Source organism: Gorilla gorilla, chromosome 7 (assembly GCF_029281585.2).
Source record: "Gorilla gorilla gorilla isolate KB3781 chromosome 7, NHGRI_mGorGor1-v2.1_pri, whole genome shotgun sequence".
Lineage (NCBI taxonomy): Eukaryota > Metazoa > Chordata > Mammalia > Primates > Hominidae > Gorilla > Gorilla gorilla.
Window position 1 is genome coordinate 47292273 of NC_073231.2, and position 19611 is coordinate 47311883.

General features: G+C 46.5%; 1 protein-coding gene across 1 annotated transcript in view; it reads left to right on the forward strand.

Moving 5' to 3' along the window:
* The first annotated feature begins 609 nt into the window (after positions 1–609).
* The window catches only part of SBSPON (somatomedin B and thrombospondin type 1 domain containing), a 37951-nt gene continuing 18949 nt past the window's right edge, over positions 610–19611 (forward strand). The window contains exons 1-2 of the mRNA XM_004047147.5: positions 610–949; positions 12573–12767. Of these exons, the coding sequence (XP_004047195.1) occupies positions 736–949; positions 12573–12767 (409 nt within the window). The 5' untranslated portion in view covers positions 610–735. The remainder of the gene's footprint in view (positions 950–12572; positions 12768–19611) is intronic.

The window sequence follows — 19611 nt, forward strand, 5'->3', positions numbered from 1 at the left end:
CCATTCACAAATTGCCTCCTCGTGAAGCGAAGTGGCATTTTCCTGGGGCAGAAGAGTCCCATTATAAATGCAGCAGAAAGAAAGGATGCTTCTTTGGACTTATCTTCTAGCTTCTCTGCGGCCTGCGGGGACTGAGAGGGTGGGCGAGCTGGTGTCCACTCTGTATTTGAATGAGCTTTCCCGGGCGAAGGCGGGGTGGCCCGCGCAGAGTGCTGCTGAGACACGTTTGGTGCCCATCGAGTGCTCTTGGTCTCATGGCTTTAGAGTGAAAATGCCCGCTCGCTAATGTGTCCCCAGGCGTTAGAAGTACAGTTTAGAGCCAGGAAATGTGGCCTCCCCCGCCGGGCTCCTGGCTACGCCCCGGCACCCCACCCCGACCCCCGCCCCGCCAGCACCTGCTTTTCCGCTCCCGCGCCCCGGAGGTCCCCGGGTTGGAGCTGGGGCGCGAGCTGGCAGCGGGGAGTGGGTGGCGCCCGGACCGTCGATTGCGGGCGCGTCCCGGGAACTGCAGCGTCCTCCCCACCTGGGCAGGGCAGCCCCGCCACCCGCCCGGGCCTCGACGGGCGCGCCGCCAGGGCTGGGGAGGGGCGGCGCGGAGGGCGGGGGCCGTGCGCGGGGCAGGGCCCGGCTGTGCCTTGCCGGCCGCTCGGGCAGCTCCCGGGCCGCGGCCAGCCGAGGAGCAGAGCGCTTGCCCCGGGGATCTGTCGCGTCGCAGGCGCCGCCGGAGCCCTGGCCATGAGGACCCTGTGGATGGCGCTGTGCGTGCTGTCTCGGCTGTGGCCCGGGGCCCAGGCCGGCTGCGCCGAGGCCGGGCGCTGCTGTCCCGGCCGGGACCCCGCCTGCTTCGCCCGCGGCTGGAGGCTGGACAGGGTCTACGGGACGTGTTTCTGCGACCAAGCCTGTCGCCTCACCGGGGACTGCTGCTTCGACTACGACAGGGCGTGCCCAGGTGGGTGGTCAGGCCGAGGGTGGGGCGCCGGCCGTTCGCCTGCAACCAACGGGCACAGGGCAGGGCGCTGTGCCAAGGACCTCAGTCCCTGAGCCAGGTGTCCCCCAGCCCCTTTATCCCCACCCATCCCCACCACCGCCATCCAGGTACGCCCGGCTCCGTTCATCCTAGGGTCTCCCAGTCCTCTCCTAGACATCGAAGTGTCCCCCCACCCCCAAGACAGACCAGAGCCCGGATGGAAGGGCTGGATCCCTCTGTTCTCCAGCGGGATGGAAGGGAGCCGGGAGACGAAATCTCCGACTCAGAAACTCCAGCTGGATAGGGCCACCTCTGGCCGGCAGAGATGGCACTGACAGATAAGGGGCATGCCCCTGGGCCAGGCTCCACCACCTTCATTCTGTTAACCCTCGGGGATCTTTGGGGCTGGTAAGGGGTGATGAGGGCAGGACTGTGTAATCTTCCCACTTTGTGCCAAGGGCGTGCTCTGGGAAGGTATTAATACTTTCTTCTGGAGAGCAAGGTCTTAAAAATCTGAAGATGTCCTCATCTCTGGACCCCAAAATGTAGCACAGCCTCTTTCTCCTAGGAGGTGTACAATATGTTCTTGGAATTTAATTTTCTCTGTACAGCATGACAAGGATTTTATCTCGAGGTCCCTATTATGCTGTAATCTTGCTGGTTTTCCTTTAGGGTCAGTCTTTTTCAACTTTAAATTTCCCACAGTATCTCACAGTTCCTTGTCCTCGTAAGGGCTCAATAAAAGCTGGTTTAATTGAATTAAAAGATAAAGGAACAAATGATGAGTACAGCCCTGAGGAACAAGGTGTACCTGAGAGAAGCCAGCCATGGAAGTGGAAGTCGCCCTGCTCCTGTTAATCACATCATCCCCAAAGCCACACAGATATTAGGGTTCGAGCTGAAGGATCCCAACATGTGGGAGCCTCAGCATTTTCTGGGGCTATGCCATTCCCTGGGCAACCGGATACCCAGTGGCAGGGAGCACCCCTCCTGCCTCTGCGCTGTTTGAAGAGGTTTTCAACCCGTGGCCAGGCCTGATGCTGAAAGAACACAGTTGAAAGCATTAAGATTTTTTGACCCTGGTTGAAAGCTAATAATTTACCTGTGAATATTGATATTCTTTTTGATAAAGCTTTTTGATAAGCTTCTTTCCCTTTCTGGCTCTAAGGTCAGAGTATTTTACTACTGAAGTAAGATGGAAGAGTCAGCTATTTAGGAAATGCAGTGCCCTTGAGCCAGGTAACTCCAGCCCCTCCTCACAGCATCCTAAACAGTCGGCTTCATTTCCCTGCATAACTCAAGCAAAGCCTCTCTCTCATGAGGGGCTTGCATACATTTTAAAGGTAATTATGGAATTCCTGTGACCCAGCTAATGTCCCCTGATCTGTGGTAAGCGCAGGGATAGAGAAGTGACGAAGATGCAGTCTCGGCTCTCTAGGACTTTCTACTCTAGCTGGGCAACCTGTGCAAACTCCTCTTCGACACACTTAGCACTGAAATAGGTGATCCAGGAGCTGACCTGGAAGGGAGCACTTAAAAGACCCAAGGAATTCAAGGAAGACTCACCTGAGGAAGTAATGGGCGAGCCTGGGCCTGGAGAATGAGGAAGAGGCCTGCTGGAGGAGAGAGAGGCAGGCTGTAGGAGGGAAGCCCAATGTCACAGTCCAGCAGTTACTGTGGGCATCACCTGCTTGTGCCAGGCCCTGTGCTAGGCCCTGAGGCCAAAATGGTGAACAGGACAGATGCTGGAGGCAGCCAGATCTGGAGAGATTCAGGCACGTAAGAGGGATGAGGAGAGACAAGGCGAATGTCTCGAGAAGAACTTGCTTTCCAGTGAGACCTAACAGCGCTCCCAGGAATTGGAAAACCCTGTCTTTATTTGGTCAAAAAGAAATTGCTTATTTTCAGCCTAGGCGGTAGAATAGTGAGACAAAGAGCCTATGGTTTTGGAGTGGAGATTTAGTGGGTAAGTGTGGAAGCGGTGAGACGGCCTGCTGTCTTGTGAAGCTCTCAGAAATCACTGTAAGTGTGTGCCCCAGAGAAGAGCTGTGAGTGGGGGAAAAGGAGATGGTGTCAGATGGAATTTTAAAAGGAGCATATTCTGAAGCCCTCAATACCCTGTGGCAGAGTCAACAGAGGACCTTGCAGGCCTAGAAGGAAGCAGGTGCGGGACTGAAAAGCTCCGTGTTGAGAAATTCCCTGTGCCTGAAGTTTCTTGCGAAGGGAGGAGGAAAACAAAGACAATTGGAACGTGGCCACTTGGTGGGACTGAGCCTGCCCCTCCGAGGGTGAGAGCAGAAGGCCCGGAGCTGAGAGGCCCAGCCTGCTCAGCCCTGGACCCGTGCCACAACCATGCCGACTGTGGCTCCTGGGCAGGGCGGCCACCGCCTGCCTCCCGGGCTCAGAGCTGACCTGGCAGCTGGAAGCTGGTTCGGGGCAACTCCTGGAATGCAGCCTTCCCTCTCACAGAGTCTAAGTCTCAAATATTTGTTTTTTATTTGTGATTTTTTTAAATCCCAGAAGTAACCCGAATGCCTCAATTTTGCCTCTAAAGTCAGAATCCTGGGTTCAGCCTTTACCCTGGTGCCATTTGGCTTTGTGACTTTGGAGAAGTCACCCTCGTGTGGCCTAAAGTACCTCATTAAAGCGGAATGATACTGCCAGGCAGCAGTGACTCATGCCTATAATCCCAGCACAGTGGGAGGCCAAGGCAGATGGATTGCCTGAGCTCAGGAGTTTGAGACCAGCCTGGCCAACATGGCGAAACCCTATTTCTACTAAAAAGACAAAAATTAGCTGGGTGTGGTGGTGCAATTGTAGTCCTAGCTACCCAGAAGGCTGAGGTGGGAGGATCATCTGAGCCCAGGAGGTAGAGACTACAGTGAGTTGTGACCATGCCACTGCACTTCAGCCTGGGCCACAGAGTAAGACCCTGTCTCAAAAAAAAGTAGGGGCAGGGGAGATGAAACCACTGTGTGGTACTGTGGAGTTGACAGAAGGAGGCTATGCCTGGCAAGCCCAGAGCACTGCACCTGGCATGTGGTAGACATTTAGGTAGCAAATGTACTGTTGGTTGGCTGTTAGCACTGGTGGACAGCGGAGAATATTTTATTTGATTAAATATTTACATCATAATTTTCTGACAACATATTGCTATAATTTGTATTTGTTAATATTAAATCATAAATACATTTTATTCAACTCACACCATGTGCCAGATACTTAATACTTTGTCTCATTTAATCCTCCCAACAATTTTTTTTTTTTTTTTTTGAGACGGAGTCTCATTCACTCTGTCACCCAGGCTGGAGTACACTGGCGTGATCTTGGCTCATTGCAACCCCCACCTACCAGGTTCGAGCGATTCTCCTGCCTCAGCTTCCTGAGTAGCTGGGATTACAGGCACCTGCCACCATGCCCGGCTAATTTTTTTGTGATTTTAGTAGAAACAAGTTTTCACCATGTTGGCCAGGCTGGTTTCAATCTCCTGACCTCAAGTGATCCACCTGCCTTGGCCTCCCAAAGTGTTAGGATTACAGGTGTGAGCTTACCACGCCCAGCCGTCCTAACAATTGTTAAGAAAGGCAGGTCAGGTCCACAAACCCATATGACAATCCCAATCTAAAAAGTGCTAACATTTTAAAGCTTTTTCATAACTCATTTGGTGGCAAAAATCTCACCTGACTTGCACTGATAGAAGGATATTGATAATCTTTGTTTATATTTTGCCTCAAAAATATTAATATATTTTGCAAGGATCTGCTCCAGACCCTGCTGAGGAGAGGGGGACACCCCAAATAAGGTACATAGACTGTATTCCCTTTCTAAGATCCAGGAAGTCCTGAGTACTGAGACTCAACTGCCTCAAGCATTTGGGAAAAGAACCTGGTGACCTGTACTAGCATTTTTACAGACAGAACAGCTAAGGCTTTCCAAGGGTTTCCATTACTCAAGCTAACACCAATGAGCAGAGCTGAGATCTGAAGTGCCTGATTTCAGACGGCCAATTGCTACATATATTTGCCAATTTATGGCTATTACTTATTCCTAGATAAATCAGGTTTCAGCATCTTAGAACCCCCAGTTACTCTATACTCATAGAACCATTCTGCCTCTTAGACTCTCTTCTTCTCTCTTTTTTTTTCTTTTTGAGATGGGATCTGATTCTGTTGCCTAGGCTGGAGTGCAGTGGCATGATCTCAGCTCATTGCAACCTCCACACCTCTGCTTCACAGGTTCAAGTCCATCTTCCCACCTCAGCTCCCTGAGTAGCTGGGACTACAGACCTGTGCTGCCAAGCCTGGCTATTTTTTGTGGAGACGAAGTTTCCCCATGTTGCCCAAGCTGGTCTCCAATTCCTAGGCTCGAGCAATCTGCCTGCCTTGGCCTCCCAACATGCTGGGATTATAGGTGTGAGCCAGGGTGCCTGGCCCTCTTTTCCTTCTTACCCATTATTTTACCTATTGTTGCTGCCTAAAGCCTTTTTTGACTGATATTACATTCAATGTGAATGGAAAATGTAACTGAGTCAGTGTAACTAAGCATGCTTTACTTCTATTCCTTCTGATTTTTTCATCTTGATAAATGCATTATTATTATTGTTATTATGTGGCTAAGAGATAAAATACTGGCATTTCTTTTTCTAAGTAAAAAGACTTTTTTTCTCATGTAAAAACTAAAATGTTATTGAATCTATACAATTACTAAACTGTCAAAGACATCTGTTCCGGAATGATCTCAGGAAATCTCCTTATGACAATGGCATGAGTTTCAACACCAAGGGAGCATCACAGCTCCCTCCCCACCTCCTCTAAAAAAGGGATGGAAAATTCTCCACTGGCTGTGCCTTACCAGGGATGGGGAAAAGTAGAGTAGGGGAACAGATCCAAGTTACCCTGCCCTGGAAGAACTTCTTGGAAAACTTGCTTATGAGGTGGATAACACCCCAATCTCTGATTCTCCAGCTGGGTTGCTAGAATTTGCATTTTCTAAGATCATAGAACAGTAGTTGCATTAGATCATTGATTGGCAGCTTAAGGAGAGGGTAATAATTAACCCAAGTGAAGCAGGACAAACATTGAATAGCCTATATGGGCTGGTGTCTTCTCCTAGATTTATGGAGAGTCTAGGAAACAAACTAGCCAAAGTCTGATGACATCATATCTGGAGGGAAAGAGGCACCATGCTTGAAAATATGGGCTCCAAACTCACCCAAAGGAAAGATGCCAGAGTCTACAATGATTTAGAGAGTTGAGGCTTTACAGGAACCAGAACAGTCTGAGAGACATCGCCTTTGGCTTTGAAGGAAAAAAACGAGCGGGGCCTGACTGGAGCCAGTATTCAAATGGACTTGACTTAGCAGAATTTGGCTGCGGCCCTGGGTGAGCAGTGAAGGAGGGTCAAGTTGTTAACACTTCACATTTCCTCCATACCAGGCGCTCTCCCAAGCACTTCACAGTTATTAACTTACTTGGATCCCACAACCCGCTGATGTTAGTCCTCATTTTGGTCTCATTTTACATACGAGGTAAGCAAGGCACAGACAGGTTGGGTAACTTGTCCAAAGTCACACCACTAACAACTGGTGTAGTGAGATTTGAACCCAGGTCATCCGGATCCAGAGCCCATATGTCAAAACATGTTTTTCTGCCTCAGAGAAATGAGGTCTTATGAGAAGCAGTGTTCTTTGCGGGGTAGGCCCCACATAAACACCAACAGAGTGAGCAAGGCTCCTTCCTCCATCTACTCGGGGCTCCTCGAGGGCAGAGTGTGTCTTGCCTGTGTTCATAAACTCCAGTGGCTATCATGATGCCACTTAATAATGTTTGTCAAAAGAATATGAGCAATCGTCCCACCCATCCCCACCAGGTGATGTTATCCATGGCTTCAGACGACACTGCCATCCAGGGTGGAGCCACATTTCCTCTATAAAAGATTTTCTTTCCTTAACTACAAAATATATGTTTGTTGCAGAAAATTTGGAAAATACAGAAATGCACAAAACAAGAAAACAACTCACCTGGAAACCTGTTACCCAGAAAGAAAAAGTACTATTATCTTTTTTATTCATATCTTTTTTTCTCCTGGGTTACATAGTATATAAAATTCTATTTATCAAATGACACAGCCCATATCATCTTGCTAGTACTTCAGGAACTAACTAGTCCAGTAAATGTCTCAAAAGAAAAAAAAAACCCTTTGGGGGCCAGATAACATGGTTTCTGCAAGAGGGGGAGAAAAGTCTTGATCATTTTATTTGAGCTTTCTGAGGGAGTAATAGGCACTTGGGGAATGTAGTCTCATTTGGCTTTCAGAGAAGCTTTGACAAGGTTCTACGGAAAGAGGAATACACATGGAGAAAAAGAAAGGAAGGTGATGGCCGGGCACGGTGGCTCATGCCTGTAATCCCAGCACTTCGGGAGGCCGAGGTGGAAGGATCACCTGAAGTCAGGAGTTCGAGACCAGCCTGACCAACATGTCAAAACCCCATCTCTACTAAAAATACAAAAAATTAGCCAGGCAGGGAGGTGCGCTCCTATAATCCCAGCTACTCGGGAGGCTGAAGCATGAGAATCTCTTGAACTCAGGAGGCGGAGGTTGCAGTGAGTTGACATCACGCCATTGCACTCCAGCGTGGGTGACAGAGCAAGACTCCGTCTCCAAAAAAAAAAGAAAAGGGAGATGATATATATTTAAATTTGTGTCATTATGAGGTGTGCATGTGTGGGTGTTGGGGGATAATAGGGCTGTTTTATTTTTCTTCCACAGAATGTGAAGAAACAATAGCTATGCATAAATGGGTACTGCTGTGGGTACGGTGTAAGAACATTTCCTTAGGAATGATTAGGACTATTTGAACTTAACGATGTGAGGGAGAAAGCACTTGTTTGTGGGTGGCCTTAAACTTTTAGATGGCAAAAAGCCAGTAGGCAGGGCTAGATTACAAAGGAGAGTGCTTGAGTCTCTGTGATTAACCAAGGAGACACTGCTACATGAAAACAAGAACAAGGCCTCACCTCGAAGAAAAAATAGTCCAAACTCTCTTTATAAAATGAATGGCTCTGGCTGTCAGCTCATTTTGTTGCTCTCCGTGTGCATGTATTTGACATCACCTAGAAAAGCATTTGAAAAAATATATATATTTTTAAATGACCCTTTGGTACCTAAAGGCTGAGAATAGGGTGTCTTGCTCTGGCTGGCACAACTCCTCGAGCTGCGAACAGACCTGGAGAAAGTCCAGTGGTAACTCCGAGATGAGAAGTGCCTAGAAAGATGGGTCCAAAAGCAGAAGACATGACCTTGGAGAGTCTGGCTGGGAGGAAAGGAGACCTCCCCAAACCATGAGTGGCACAGACCATGTCAGACCATGAGTGGCATAGAAAAGGTAAGCATGGATTTTTTTTTTTCACCATATTCTGAAATTCTTGAGTGAGGGAAATTTGGATCAAATGAAAGGAAATGCCATTTTGTGCCACAGATAATAAAAGTAAAGAAGCTTGTTACTTTCAAAATGTGGTCCTGGCAGGAGATATAAATAGATCAGAATGGATCTAAAGGACTTATAGCTGCCAGGAGAAGCTTGGACCTACCTGATCTTAAGGCACAGAAAACAATGCTCCTTCCAATGGACACCCTTGGGGCCATTGCTGCCAGGAGAGCCCAAACTCTGGGCCAGGCTAAGAATTCCCATGGGTTTGGCTGTGGGGGCTTCTGATTCACTCGTCTCCTTCCACCCCACTTCCTTCCTTTGCTGGAGCCTCCTTCAGTACTTTGGATTCTAACTAATGGTCTGTTTTAATGTAGAACATTATCTAGGGAGGAGGGGAAACATGCCCAATGCCATGTCATTCATTCATTCAATGAATATTATTAAGCACCTACCATGTGCCAAGCACCAGGAATGAAATAAAAAACTATCATGATCCTCAGGGGCATCAATAATAAACACAACAAATGAATAAGTAATTATAAATTATGGCAATGCTACAAGGCGAGGAACACCAAGCTCTGAGAGGAAATAAGTGTGTGTGTGTGTGTGTGTGTGTGTGTGTGTGTGTGTCTGTGTGTCTGTGTAGTGGGGCTAGGCGAAGACTAGAAAAAGCTGGCCAGAAAAAGACTCCCTGAAGACGAAGTAGTTAGCCTGGGAATTAAAGGGTGAGTGGGACCCAGCCATGCCCAGTGTAGGGAGAATATTCCCAGCAGAGTAAAAATGTGTACAACGGTCCCAGGGTGGGAAAGAGCTTGGTGTGTTCAAGGGGTAAAGAGGCCCATGTGGCTGAACTTGGAGCAGAGGTGGGCAGGGAAGTGCAGGTGGAAGTGGAAGGTCAGGCAGATGCCAGGTCACACAGGAACAGAACCTTGTAGGTCACAGCAGGGAGTTCAGATGTCAGATGAAATCCAAAGGAAATGAGGGAGTTTAAGTCATTTATACTTTTAAAAAATTAGTGATACATCTTTTAAAGTAATTGTACTTGGACATGACTGGCTATCTCCATTAGGACTGTGAAAATGTGCTGCACTCTTGTGTGTGATTCATTACTGAGATATATAACTTATTCTCCTTTGGCTGTGGTAGGAATCTCTGATAACTGGAAAGGTCTTGAGAAAGGGGGACCAGTTGGTAAATGGGCAAGGACTTGATAATTTCTTGCACTCTGAACCTACATCCATTATCTCACTCTCCAATGAGCTGAAAGTCAGGGATGCCCACCAGACCTTCAGCAGAGCTTTTAGCTTTTTTCATTTTCTGTCTGTGCTCTCTTCTGTCTCCCTCTCTGACTCTGTTCTCCACTCCTGTATGGTGCTTGAGATCACCTCACAAATAAATTACTTGCATTTAAATCCATGTCTCACAGGCTGCTTCTGGGAAGACCCAACCTGAATATTAGCTTGAGTTTAAACAAAGAAGAAAAGAAAAGAGCAAGCTTACTGAGCTTCCTGGCACCCATTAAATCTAGGCTTTCTTCTCCTAAAAGGGGTGGATGATGTCATCAAATCCTAACTCTGAAGCAACTGAGAAGCTGTGACAAACTTGGAGTCAAAGGCCACCATGCCGCTCCTAGGTGCCACAGTCTATCGGCTCCATTAACAGCTGGTGAAACTCAAGTGAAGATTGAGAAGGTCAGATTGTAAAAAGAATATTTTGATATGCTGTGAATAGATGTGAGTTAGATAAGCTAGTGGGAAAGGGGACATGAATACTATTGGCATCGTCCAAAAGGAAATCTATGTCAGGCAGCTGTAATAAATGACTTGAAATAAATCTGTCAGAGGTTTCCGTATTTCCCCTAACCTCCATGACCAAAGATCTCTTGTGATCTATGATGGCTTGCAATCCAAATAATCAAAAGTTCACAAGCTAACCAACAATAGAATCTTTGGTGCAGAATAGGAATAAATACTTCTTAATTTATTTAATCTTCCGACACAAAATATTTTGTGAAACACCTTTTTATTCCCATAATTCTGAGTGAGTGTTTTTTATTTTGTCTCATAATGAAGCTATTGAGATGTCATTGTTCTGGACCCTACAACTTTCTGATTCTCTTTATGGAGCTTTTAAAATCATGGATTGGAAAAACAGGATATAGTGTTTTGCTAAGGACAAACTTTAACGAATAGGAGCAACTTGATGCAATGATTGATTCTGTAATTTTGAGGACTTCAACTGTGAGACCAAACCGAATACAAGAAACAAATACTAGACAAGAGACACATATGATGATGGAATCCTGGGAGGCTAAGTTCAGTCAGAAAACCTTCCCCCGTGTCATCTTTTACCATAAGGACCAAGTCTAATTCAAGGCCATATTACTAAGTTCTGAGTTAATGCTATGGCAAAATTGTATTTTATAGTGATGTCCAAATGTTAATCTTTGAAACAAGTGCATTCTTTTGTATGCAATATTAAGTGTTGTTCAAGCCCAGCACATCACAGCAGGACTAGCTAGACTCAAGGCTGAAGGTGGAAGAAAAGAGGCATTGAAATAATGAAGGATAGGAGTCCTTCTCAATCAGCTCGCAGCCTAGGAGATCTCTTGAAATGCTTTTTGGTTTGATGGACCAATGAAATTATGAAATTAAGAAAATAAAAAGGGAAGGGCTAACAAGAGCCAACAAAAGCAGGAAGTGACCTGTTAGTGTTTTTCCAAAAGATGTATGCATGGCAGATATTGGGAATAAACTGTAACGTGGCTTATTCTGGCTTCTTTAGGTAGTTGACATGTGATACCTGTGGGTATTTCGTTGATGAATGAAAGCATGTTTTAAACTAATATGGAAATTTTAAAATTACTGACATGTTTATGTTGCATGGGACCCTTTTTATGTCAGGGGTGGCTATGCGCTGCCAAATCACATGTCCTCCAAAAACCATGAATGCAGAAGTTCAAGTCAAGCTTTCAAAGAAGTCAGAGTGCTAATTCTTGTGGGAAACATTATGAATTGGAAAGTGTGAGGATGATAGGAAAGTGGATCACACTTCAAGGGGAAAAAATGTTTAGCATCTAGGTCATGGGCATGTCTTCTGTCTTCTAGTTCTTTCCTTTTCTTATATTTAATTTTAAATCCTGAAATAATTCAATTTAAAAGCTGATTACAGTCTGAGATACATTAGAACTTTCAATGAGAAAGTTAAATGTGACGCCATATTGATTTTATGGTCATGGTGAGGAAATTGCATTTTTAAATTACATCTTCAGATTTGTTAAGTGGACTTCACAATCAAGGAAGAAGAATGGCTTTAGTTGTCCATCAGGGGAATCCCAGTACGTATTGCTGGACTCCAGGGAGCAGCCCAGTGCACGGCTGTCTGCTGAGAAACCAGCTGAGCCCCACGCCGACCAAATCATGTGGAAAAGCATAGACCAACAGCACAAACAAGACTCCAGGGCCAGATTCTTGGCCTGACACTGCTTCTTCATGCGTGACTGTGAATACTCTTTACCTCTCTGGGCCCTGGTGGCTCATCTCTAAACTTCAGCCCTCATAGTTCATGAGTCTACAAGCCGTGGAGAAAGAAAATAGAGTAAACAGGAGAAGCTTAGAGTATAGGGGTCCCTGTGCATGGCCCTAAGCCCTGTTTCTTATGAAGACACATTTGCTGAAAAGAATTGACCTGGGTAGGTGATGGGATTGCTGGTGGGTGAAGTACATTTTCTTTTTTATACTTTTTTTTTGTTGTTTATGTTGTCTATGATGAGAATATCTTGTTATAATAAAAATGTTATGGGCAGGGGCAGATAAAGTTCATATCAGGGAAAAACAAAAGCAAATATCTGATCTCAGCCCAGGGAGTATGAGAAATTCCCCTGAAAGCATCCATTTCATCTCCTTGGGTGTGTTTCCCTGGGTCAGACCCACATTTAGGATCCCAGGGTGTCCAGCTACTTCTAAGGGGTACCAGGTTATCAATTCACCATCGGGGTGGGCAGGTGTAATCAGTGTCATCTGGGACCTGCTGAGGCTTTGTGTGCGTCTCCTGGTACAGGGCCTGGGGCCAGGCAAAGTTTACATGGGGCTAAACTCAGCTGTTTGTGTTGGCGGGAACAGCCTGGCAGCCTGGCGGCATTTACTCAGGTGAGCGTCCTATTGTGCTGTTTTTCAGCTCGCCCGTGCTTCGTGGGGGAATGGAGCCCCTGGAGTGGTTGTGCAGACCAGTGCAAGCCTACAACCCGTGTGCGGAGGCGCTCGGTGCAGCAGGAGCCTCAGAACGGCGGGGCGCCCTGCCCACCCCTGGAAGAGAGAGCTGGCTGCCTGGAGTACTCCACCCCACAGGGCCAGGACTGCGGGCACACCTATGGTACTGATGTTTTCATGGTTGCTGCCTTTGTTATCTGTGATGACTTTTTGACCACTTCATTCTATAAAAGGCCATATGCTGTGCAGGGAAGGTTCCATGCACCACAGGGAGTGGTATGGGCCAGGCTGCCCAAAGTAGATAGGAAGCTCAGGAAATGCTTAATAAAGGAATTATGGCCAACTGTGCAGACGCCTCCCTTTCCCTCACTTCCCTTGGTGTGTTTTATAATCCGATGGCCCATTCTCATTGTGCATGGACTCAGTAATGAAATAAACCGCATGCTTGTGGTTTTGAGTGAACTCAATCAAGCTGGTGATAAAGGACTTTAGATAGGAGGATGACATTTCACACAGCACAGTAAGTGTCCAGGAAGTATAACGCTATTTCACCTTCCACTGCAATTCCTGTTTCATTATGCACACTCACACATGTGGAAAAATCGTGGAAAAATCACAGAATTCTAAACAATGATAAAGTGATTCTTTTATTATTATTATTATTTTTGAGACAGAGTCTCGCTCTGTCACCCAGGCTGGAGGGCAGTGGCATGATCTCGGCTCACTGCGAGCTCTGCCTCCTGGGTTCACGCCATTCTTCTACCTCAGCCTCCCGAGTAGCTGGGACTACAGGCGCCTGCCACCATGCCCGGCTAATTTTTTGTATTTTTTAGTAGAGACGGGGTTTCACTGTGTTAGCCAGGATGGTCTCGATCTCCTGACCTTGTGATCCACCCGCCTCAGCCTCCCAAAGTGCTGGGATTACAGGCATGAGCCACTGCGTCTGGCCTTTTATTATTATTTTTTAATGATTCGTTTTACCTGCCTCTCCTCTCAAGACTGGATTGGGGCTAATGTAATTTGAAAAGATCACTCTGGTTTTGGAGTGGCCAATGGAGGGGCCAGGAATCGGCTCATTAATGAGCCAGAGACCATACAAGTCTCACAGAGAAATAAATGAAAAAGCTGATGTGTTGATCTGCATTGAATCCAATAGGGCAAAACACTGACTTCTCAGGATAGCAAAAACCATATGTTTCTCATAGGAATGTGGAAATTTCATGTCAACACAATCCTTGTCAAGCCATTTTGTTTCTTCTTTTTTTTCACACACAAATATTTATTGAGAGTCTACTTGATGCCAGGTGCTGGGCTGGCGCTGGGGTCATGATGGTTGATGTGGAGAAAAGTTGATGTGGAGCCTACTGTCAGGTAGATCACAGCCTAGTGAGAGGGGTGCAATTATCAGATAATCCAGGGAATTAATGGATTTACAGCTGCAGTAATTGGTGCAGCTGGTAGCAAACGAGTGAGAGGTGCAGGGAGCTCTCAGCGGGTGTAATCAGGTGATTCCCCTCGGTCTTGGGGGAGAAGGAGGAGGAGGGGCTTTCCTGGAGATGGAGCTGAGGTATGTGGGGCTGAGGTGTGTGGGGCTGAGGTGTGTGGGGCTGAGGTATGTGGGGCTGAGGTGTGTGGGGCTGAGGTATGTAGAGCTGCCCAGGCAGGCAGACTAGTGTGGTTAAACCTGATGGCCAGGTGTAGAGGGTTTGAGGGATTTGGGAGCTGATCAAGGGAAAAGCTATATCCATGAGAGGCAGTAGCACAGCGAAGTTTATTGGGCATTGCTTGGACAGGGCTGCATGAGAGAGGACGTCCTCACAGCATGAGACTGTTCAGAGGCTTATGGTGGGCTGGGGAGGAGGGCACAGCAACTCCTGGGGGAGAGGGAGATTGGAAAGAGGCCTTAAACGTCAAGGTGAGGTCATCCAGCAGCACAGTGGGGAGTCTTTTGGTCAGAGACCTCAGAAGGGCAGCAGCATCTTGGGTTCTGATAACACAAGGCCTATCAGTGGCCAACAGATGCTGGGTATAGTTTCACAGGTGTGCAGGCAGGCAGGCCCTAATGGCTAAAAATCTGCCTGTTTGTCTATTTAAAAACAGTTGCATGTATAAAAAATTTGAGTTTTGTGCCAGCATGTTTGAGCTAAAGGGTCTCAGCCTAGGGTGAGGAATAAGCATCTTTGGCTCTTTTATGTAACATGGGGGAGCACAAGGCCCGCATGCGATTGGCAAAGGAAGGTCGGCATGTGGGGCGCACAGAGAACACCCTATTTGGGATTCTGGGCTTTATCTTAAGAGCCATTGGGGTGTTCTTTGCCGGGGAGAAGATCACTGTGGTAGTGGAGTGGCAAATGGAGGGGCCAGAGTGTTGTTCCCCCATTGATACGGTGGTCATATTAAGGTCACAGGGAGGTCATTCAGTGCTTCAGACGTGGTTGCTCACAGACACAGCCATAGAACAAAATTACGCTCAGTCACTTTGCAGAGACAGTACACAAACTGCTCGGGGAGGAAGACGCTGTAGGACATTATGGATGTTTTTGGTGGTTCTTAAAAGCTAGCGCCAACCTATCTGGAAAAGCAGCCCACCTACTCCTGTGCCGTGCCTGACTGCTAGAGGGTTCCCTCAGCACATCGGGCTCTTCAGTGGGGCACCAGGCCGTCGCACTCACCTTCCCAGCCCTGGGTCTCTACACCAGGACAATGCAGGAAGTTGTTAGAGACTGTGTCTTAACATATCTGTACTGAACAGCCTCCTTCCCTACTATCATAAAATAAAAGATGTCAGCTTGGGAAGAGAGGAGAAATCTCTACTCGAGGTAGGGCGGCTGGCATTTGCAGTCCTGACTTTGGTCCCCAGCATTCCCCTCCTGCTGGAGATGTCTTGGTGATGATTACTCCTGTCACAAGCTAGTTGGGGAAGACAGGATCCCTCCAGCAACCCTGTCTGATGATTCCTAACGGGTGGTCCTGGATCAGCAGCATCAGGATCTGGTTTCTCAGCCCCACCCAGACTCATGGGATCATAATCCCTGCATGTGGGCCCAGCACTCTGCATTCTAGCAAGGCTTCCAGGGGCTTCGGATGCTCACTGGAGTTTGAGAGCCACTGCAGTAGCCCAAGTGTGACAGATGCCCCTCTGTCATAGCTGGGTCACCTAATCAGCACTTTCCTGGAGGCAGAAGTTCCCAAAGAGTATCCTCTTTTATTAGAATAGTTGTGCAAGAAAAGGGATTAGTAGGAAAATATGGGGTAAATCAGACAGTTTTCTCTACCAAAGAACTTTTCAGAGCCTTTATTTTGTGGATCTGCATTTTCATTCCATAAGAGAGAGAGAGGATTTGCAGTGTTTTCCCACTTAATTTGATTATATGATCCCCTTTTCTATGGGGCGTCCCACTAAAATCATTCATGTGCTGTCGAATGATCTTTGAAAAATGATGGCTTACCAGAGGAAAACAAGAGGGACATGAGAGGCAATCACGTGAACATCCAATTTGGTGGATTCTCCATGGGCCCCAGGCCCTGTTTGGCTCCACGCACTATGCATTCACTTATGTGTTTCATTAACTTAACACTCACTGAGCACCTCCTGTGTGTGCCAGCACTGTGCTAGGTTTTAGAGATCCAAACTTGATTAACAAACATATGACAGCTAAATAGAACTCACGGTGGTGAGCTCTGGGATAGAAGGAAACACAGGTTGGTGTGGGAGCATGGAGAAGAAGCCCACACTCAACCTGGAGGCTCTCATCCTGCTGCATGGTCACCTGTGTCCCTGTTACTGCCTTCCACCCCCACTAGACTTCCTGTTCGCAGATCAGGCGCCTTTGAGGCGCGGCACACGAATCCCTTATGTTTGCATAGCAGAGAGATCTTATAGGCATCATTGGTTCAGCCTTCATAGCAACCCCGTGAAGGAGTGTATTCATTTTCTACGGCTGCTGCTACAGATTACCCCAAATTTAGTGGCTTAAAACAACACAGATTAGGCCGGGTGTGCTGGCTCATGCCTGTAATCCCAGCACTTTGGGAGGTCGAGGTGAGTGGATCACCTGAGGTCAGGAGTTCGAGACCAGCCTGACCAACATGGTGAAACCCCATCTCTACTAAAAATAAAATATTAGCTGGGTGTGGTGGCATATACCTGTAATCTCACCTACTTGGGAGGCTGAGGCAGGAGAAATGCTTGAACCTGGGAGGTGGAGGTTGCAGTGAGCCAAGATTGTGCCATTGCACTCCAGGCTGGGCAACAAGAGTGAAACTCTGTCTCAAAAAAACAAAACAAAAAACCCCACAGATTTATGATCTTACATTTCTGAAGATCAGAATCTGACATGGGTTTCCCCAGGCAAAAATGAAGGTGTCAGCCGGGCTACAGGCCTTTCTGGAGGCTCTAGGGGAGACTCTTCTTCCTTGCCTTTTCCACCTTCCAGAGGCTGCCCACATCCTTTCCTCACTGCCGCCGTCCTCCATCCTCATAGCTAGCAACAATGCATTTCTCTGTGCCTTTCTTCCGTTGCCACATCTTTTTTTTTTTTTTTCTTTTCATATAAGATGGAGTCTTGCCCTATTGCCCAGGCTGGAGTGCAGTGGTGCGATCATGGCTCACTGCAACCTCTGCCTCCCAGGTTCAAGCGATTCTCCTGCCACAGCCTCCCGAGTAGCTGGGATTACAGGCACACACCAACACACCCAGCTAATTTTTGTATTTTTAGTAGAGATGGGGTTTCGCTATGCTGGCCAGGTTCTGACCAGCTCTTTCTTAGGATCCTGTGATTACATTGGGTCCACCTGGAAAACCCAGGCTATGCTTCCTATTTTAAGGTCAGCTGAGCAGCAACCTTAATTCCACCTGTAACCTTAATTCTTTGTTCCCATGTAATATAACATATTCACAGATTCTGGGGATCAGGACATGGACATTCTTTGGGGGCCACAATTCTGCCTCCACAGAGAGGTAGGACAGAGTCATTATCCTTGGTTTACACCTGCGGAAACTGGAGTTCTGAGAGGTGACAGCACGTGTGAAGGACTATTGGAACTAAAACCTGGATCTCCCGGCTCTAAGTCTTATGGGATTTTCCCACCTCAATAGTGTTTTGCTATTAACTGTCATCATTACAGCTAAAATTGTAATTACAGATTCTTGTAACTAAGTAGAAATATAAATGCCCGTGAAGCTAGTGAAGGAAACGTGATCCCTGAAGCTCTCTCATTAATGACTGAGTAGCTATTTCCTTTTTCCTGTTTCATTTAATGCATACCATGATTCTATTTTTATTACAAAAACAAATTTAAAAAGCCACGTTACTGAATGTGTTGCACATCATTGACAATTGTTTATATATATGTGTTTTCCTCCTAAAAGGAGATCAATGTGCATTATTATAAACCATATGCCTCTAGGTAGATATTATTTGTCAATTTTTCATTTTACTCTCTTCTGTACTATATCTACAGACCAGTGATCCCAGGCCTGCTTTTGTGACACCCCATTGTGTCAGAGGGCGTTATGAAATTCTCAAAGCAAATTTAATTTACTTTCATGTTCAAAGTAAGTATATGCAATGCCCTGCTTTTAGAAGTGGAAGTTGTTGTAAAACCAAACAATGGGAGGCTGATAGAACGCCAGAAACATTGGCAAATTGCCTGTGAACAAAGAATATATTGCACTTGAATACTGTTGCCAGGAAGGGGAACTTAGATTTATTGGGGGCCTTTGTCCCAGGGATGCTGGGTTACGTGCTTCCGCACATTAGCAGAAGTGTGGCGGGAGGCAAAAATAATTTCTAAGTTATTTCATTACTTAAGTAATGAAAATTGAATTTGGGGGGTGTATTAAAAAGTGATGCTGGTTCTGGGACCTCCAGGCAGTCTGGCTCATGTGAGAGGGACCTTGGCAATAGAATGTGCCACCACCAAGCCCAAGGCCTGGGGACAACCCTGGGTACCTGGCTTGCTCTTAGGATGCACCCTAATCCCAAGAGCATGAAACTGAGCTTGATAGAAAGTCCTGAAAAACAGATGGGCCAAGCTTGGTGGCAGATGCCTGTAATCCTAGCACTTTGGGAAGCCAAGGCAGGATTGCTTGGGCCCCAGAAGACCAGCCTGGAAAACAGAGTGAGACCCCATCTCTACCACAAACAGAAAATGGAAAACAAAAATGCAAACCCCCAAGCCCTCAGAAGATAGCTTCTGTGCTGGGTCCTTGCTTAGTCACTTACTACTTATTTTCCCTTCATTTAACCTCGGTGAGCCTCAGTTTTCTGATGAATGAAATTGGTATAACACCATTTTACAAAGTTTTTGTTGAAGGTAACACATGATGTGAAATTACTTTGTAAATGAGCAGGCTATACACATACCAGGGGCCATGGTACCCAGAGGGTGACCCTGCACCCACTGTGTGCCCTCCCTGGCCTCCTCACCTCTCTCATGGACTGAGGTGACTCCAGATACAAGGGGCTAAAAGTTTCTCTTTTCCTTTCTTAAATCTGACTTCACATAGAGCATAATGATTCGTGACAGAAAGGGAAAATAAAGCCAAATTTAAATAATTCATGGGAAAGATGCTGCAAACAGTACTGGAACTTTGTCATCTGTACTATTATAGAGGCAGTGGAGTGCCGCCCTGAGGAGTTTGATTTCGGAGATGTTGCCTGGCTGTGCTATATTTAGATGTGAGCCTTAAACACATTTCTTAACCTCTCTGTGCCATAATTTTCTCGTCTGTGAAATGGGGAAATAATAGGATCTATCTCAAGAGGCTTGTGAGAATTAAATAAATACCTGAAAAGTGACTTAGAGTTGTCCTGGAAACTTAGAAGTGCGTATTTTTATTATTATAGAACCTTTTCCAAGAATTTTGTATGAGAAACTAGAATCATATATTTATGTTTTCCTTCCACTTCATAGCCTCTTTTTCTGAGCTATACATTAAGTACCTTGCCTTTGAACTTTTGTAATGATATATGCAGTACAAATTTGATTACATAAATATCTGA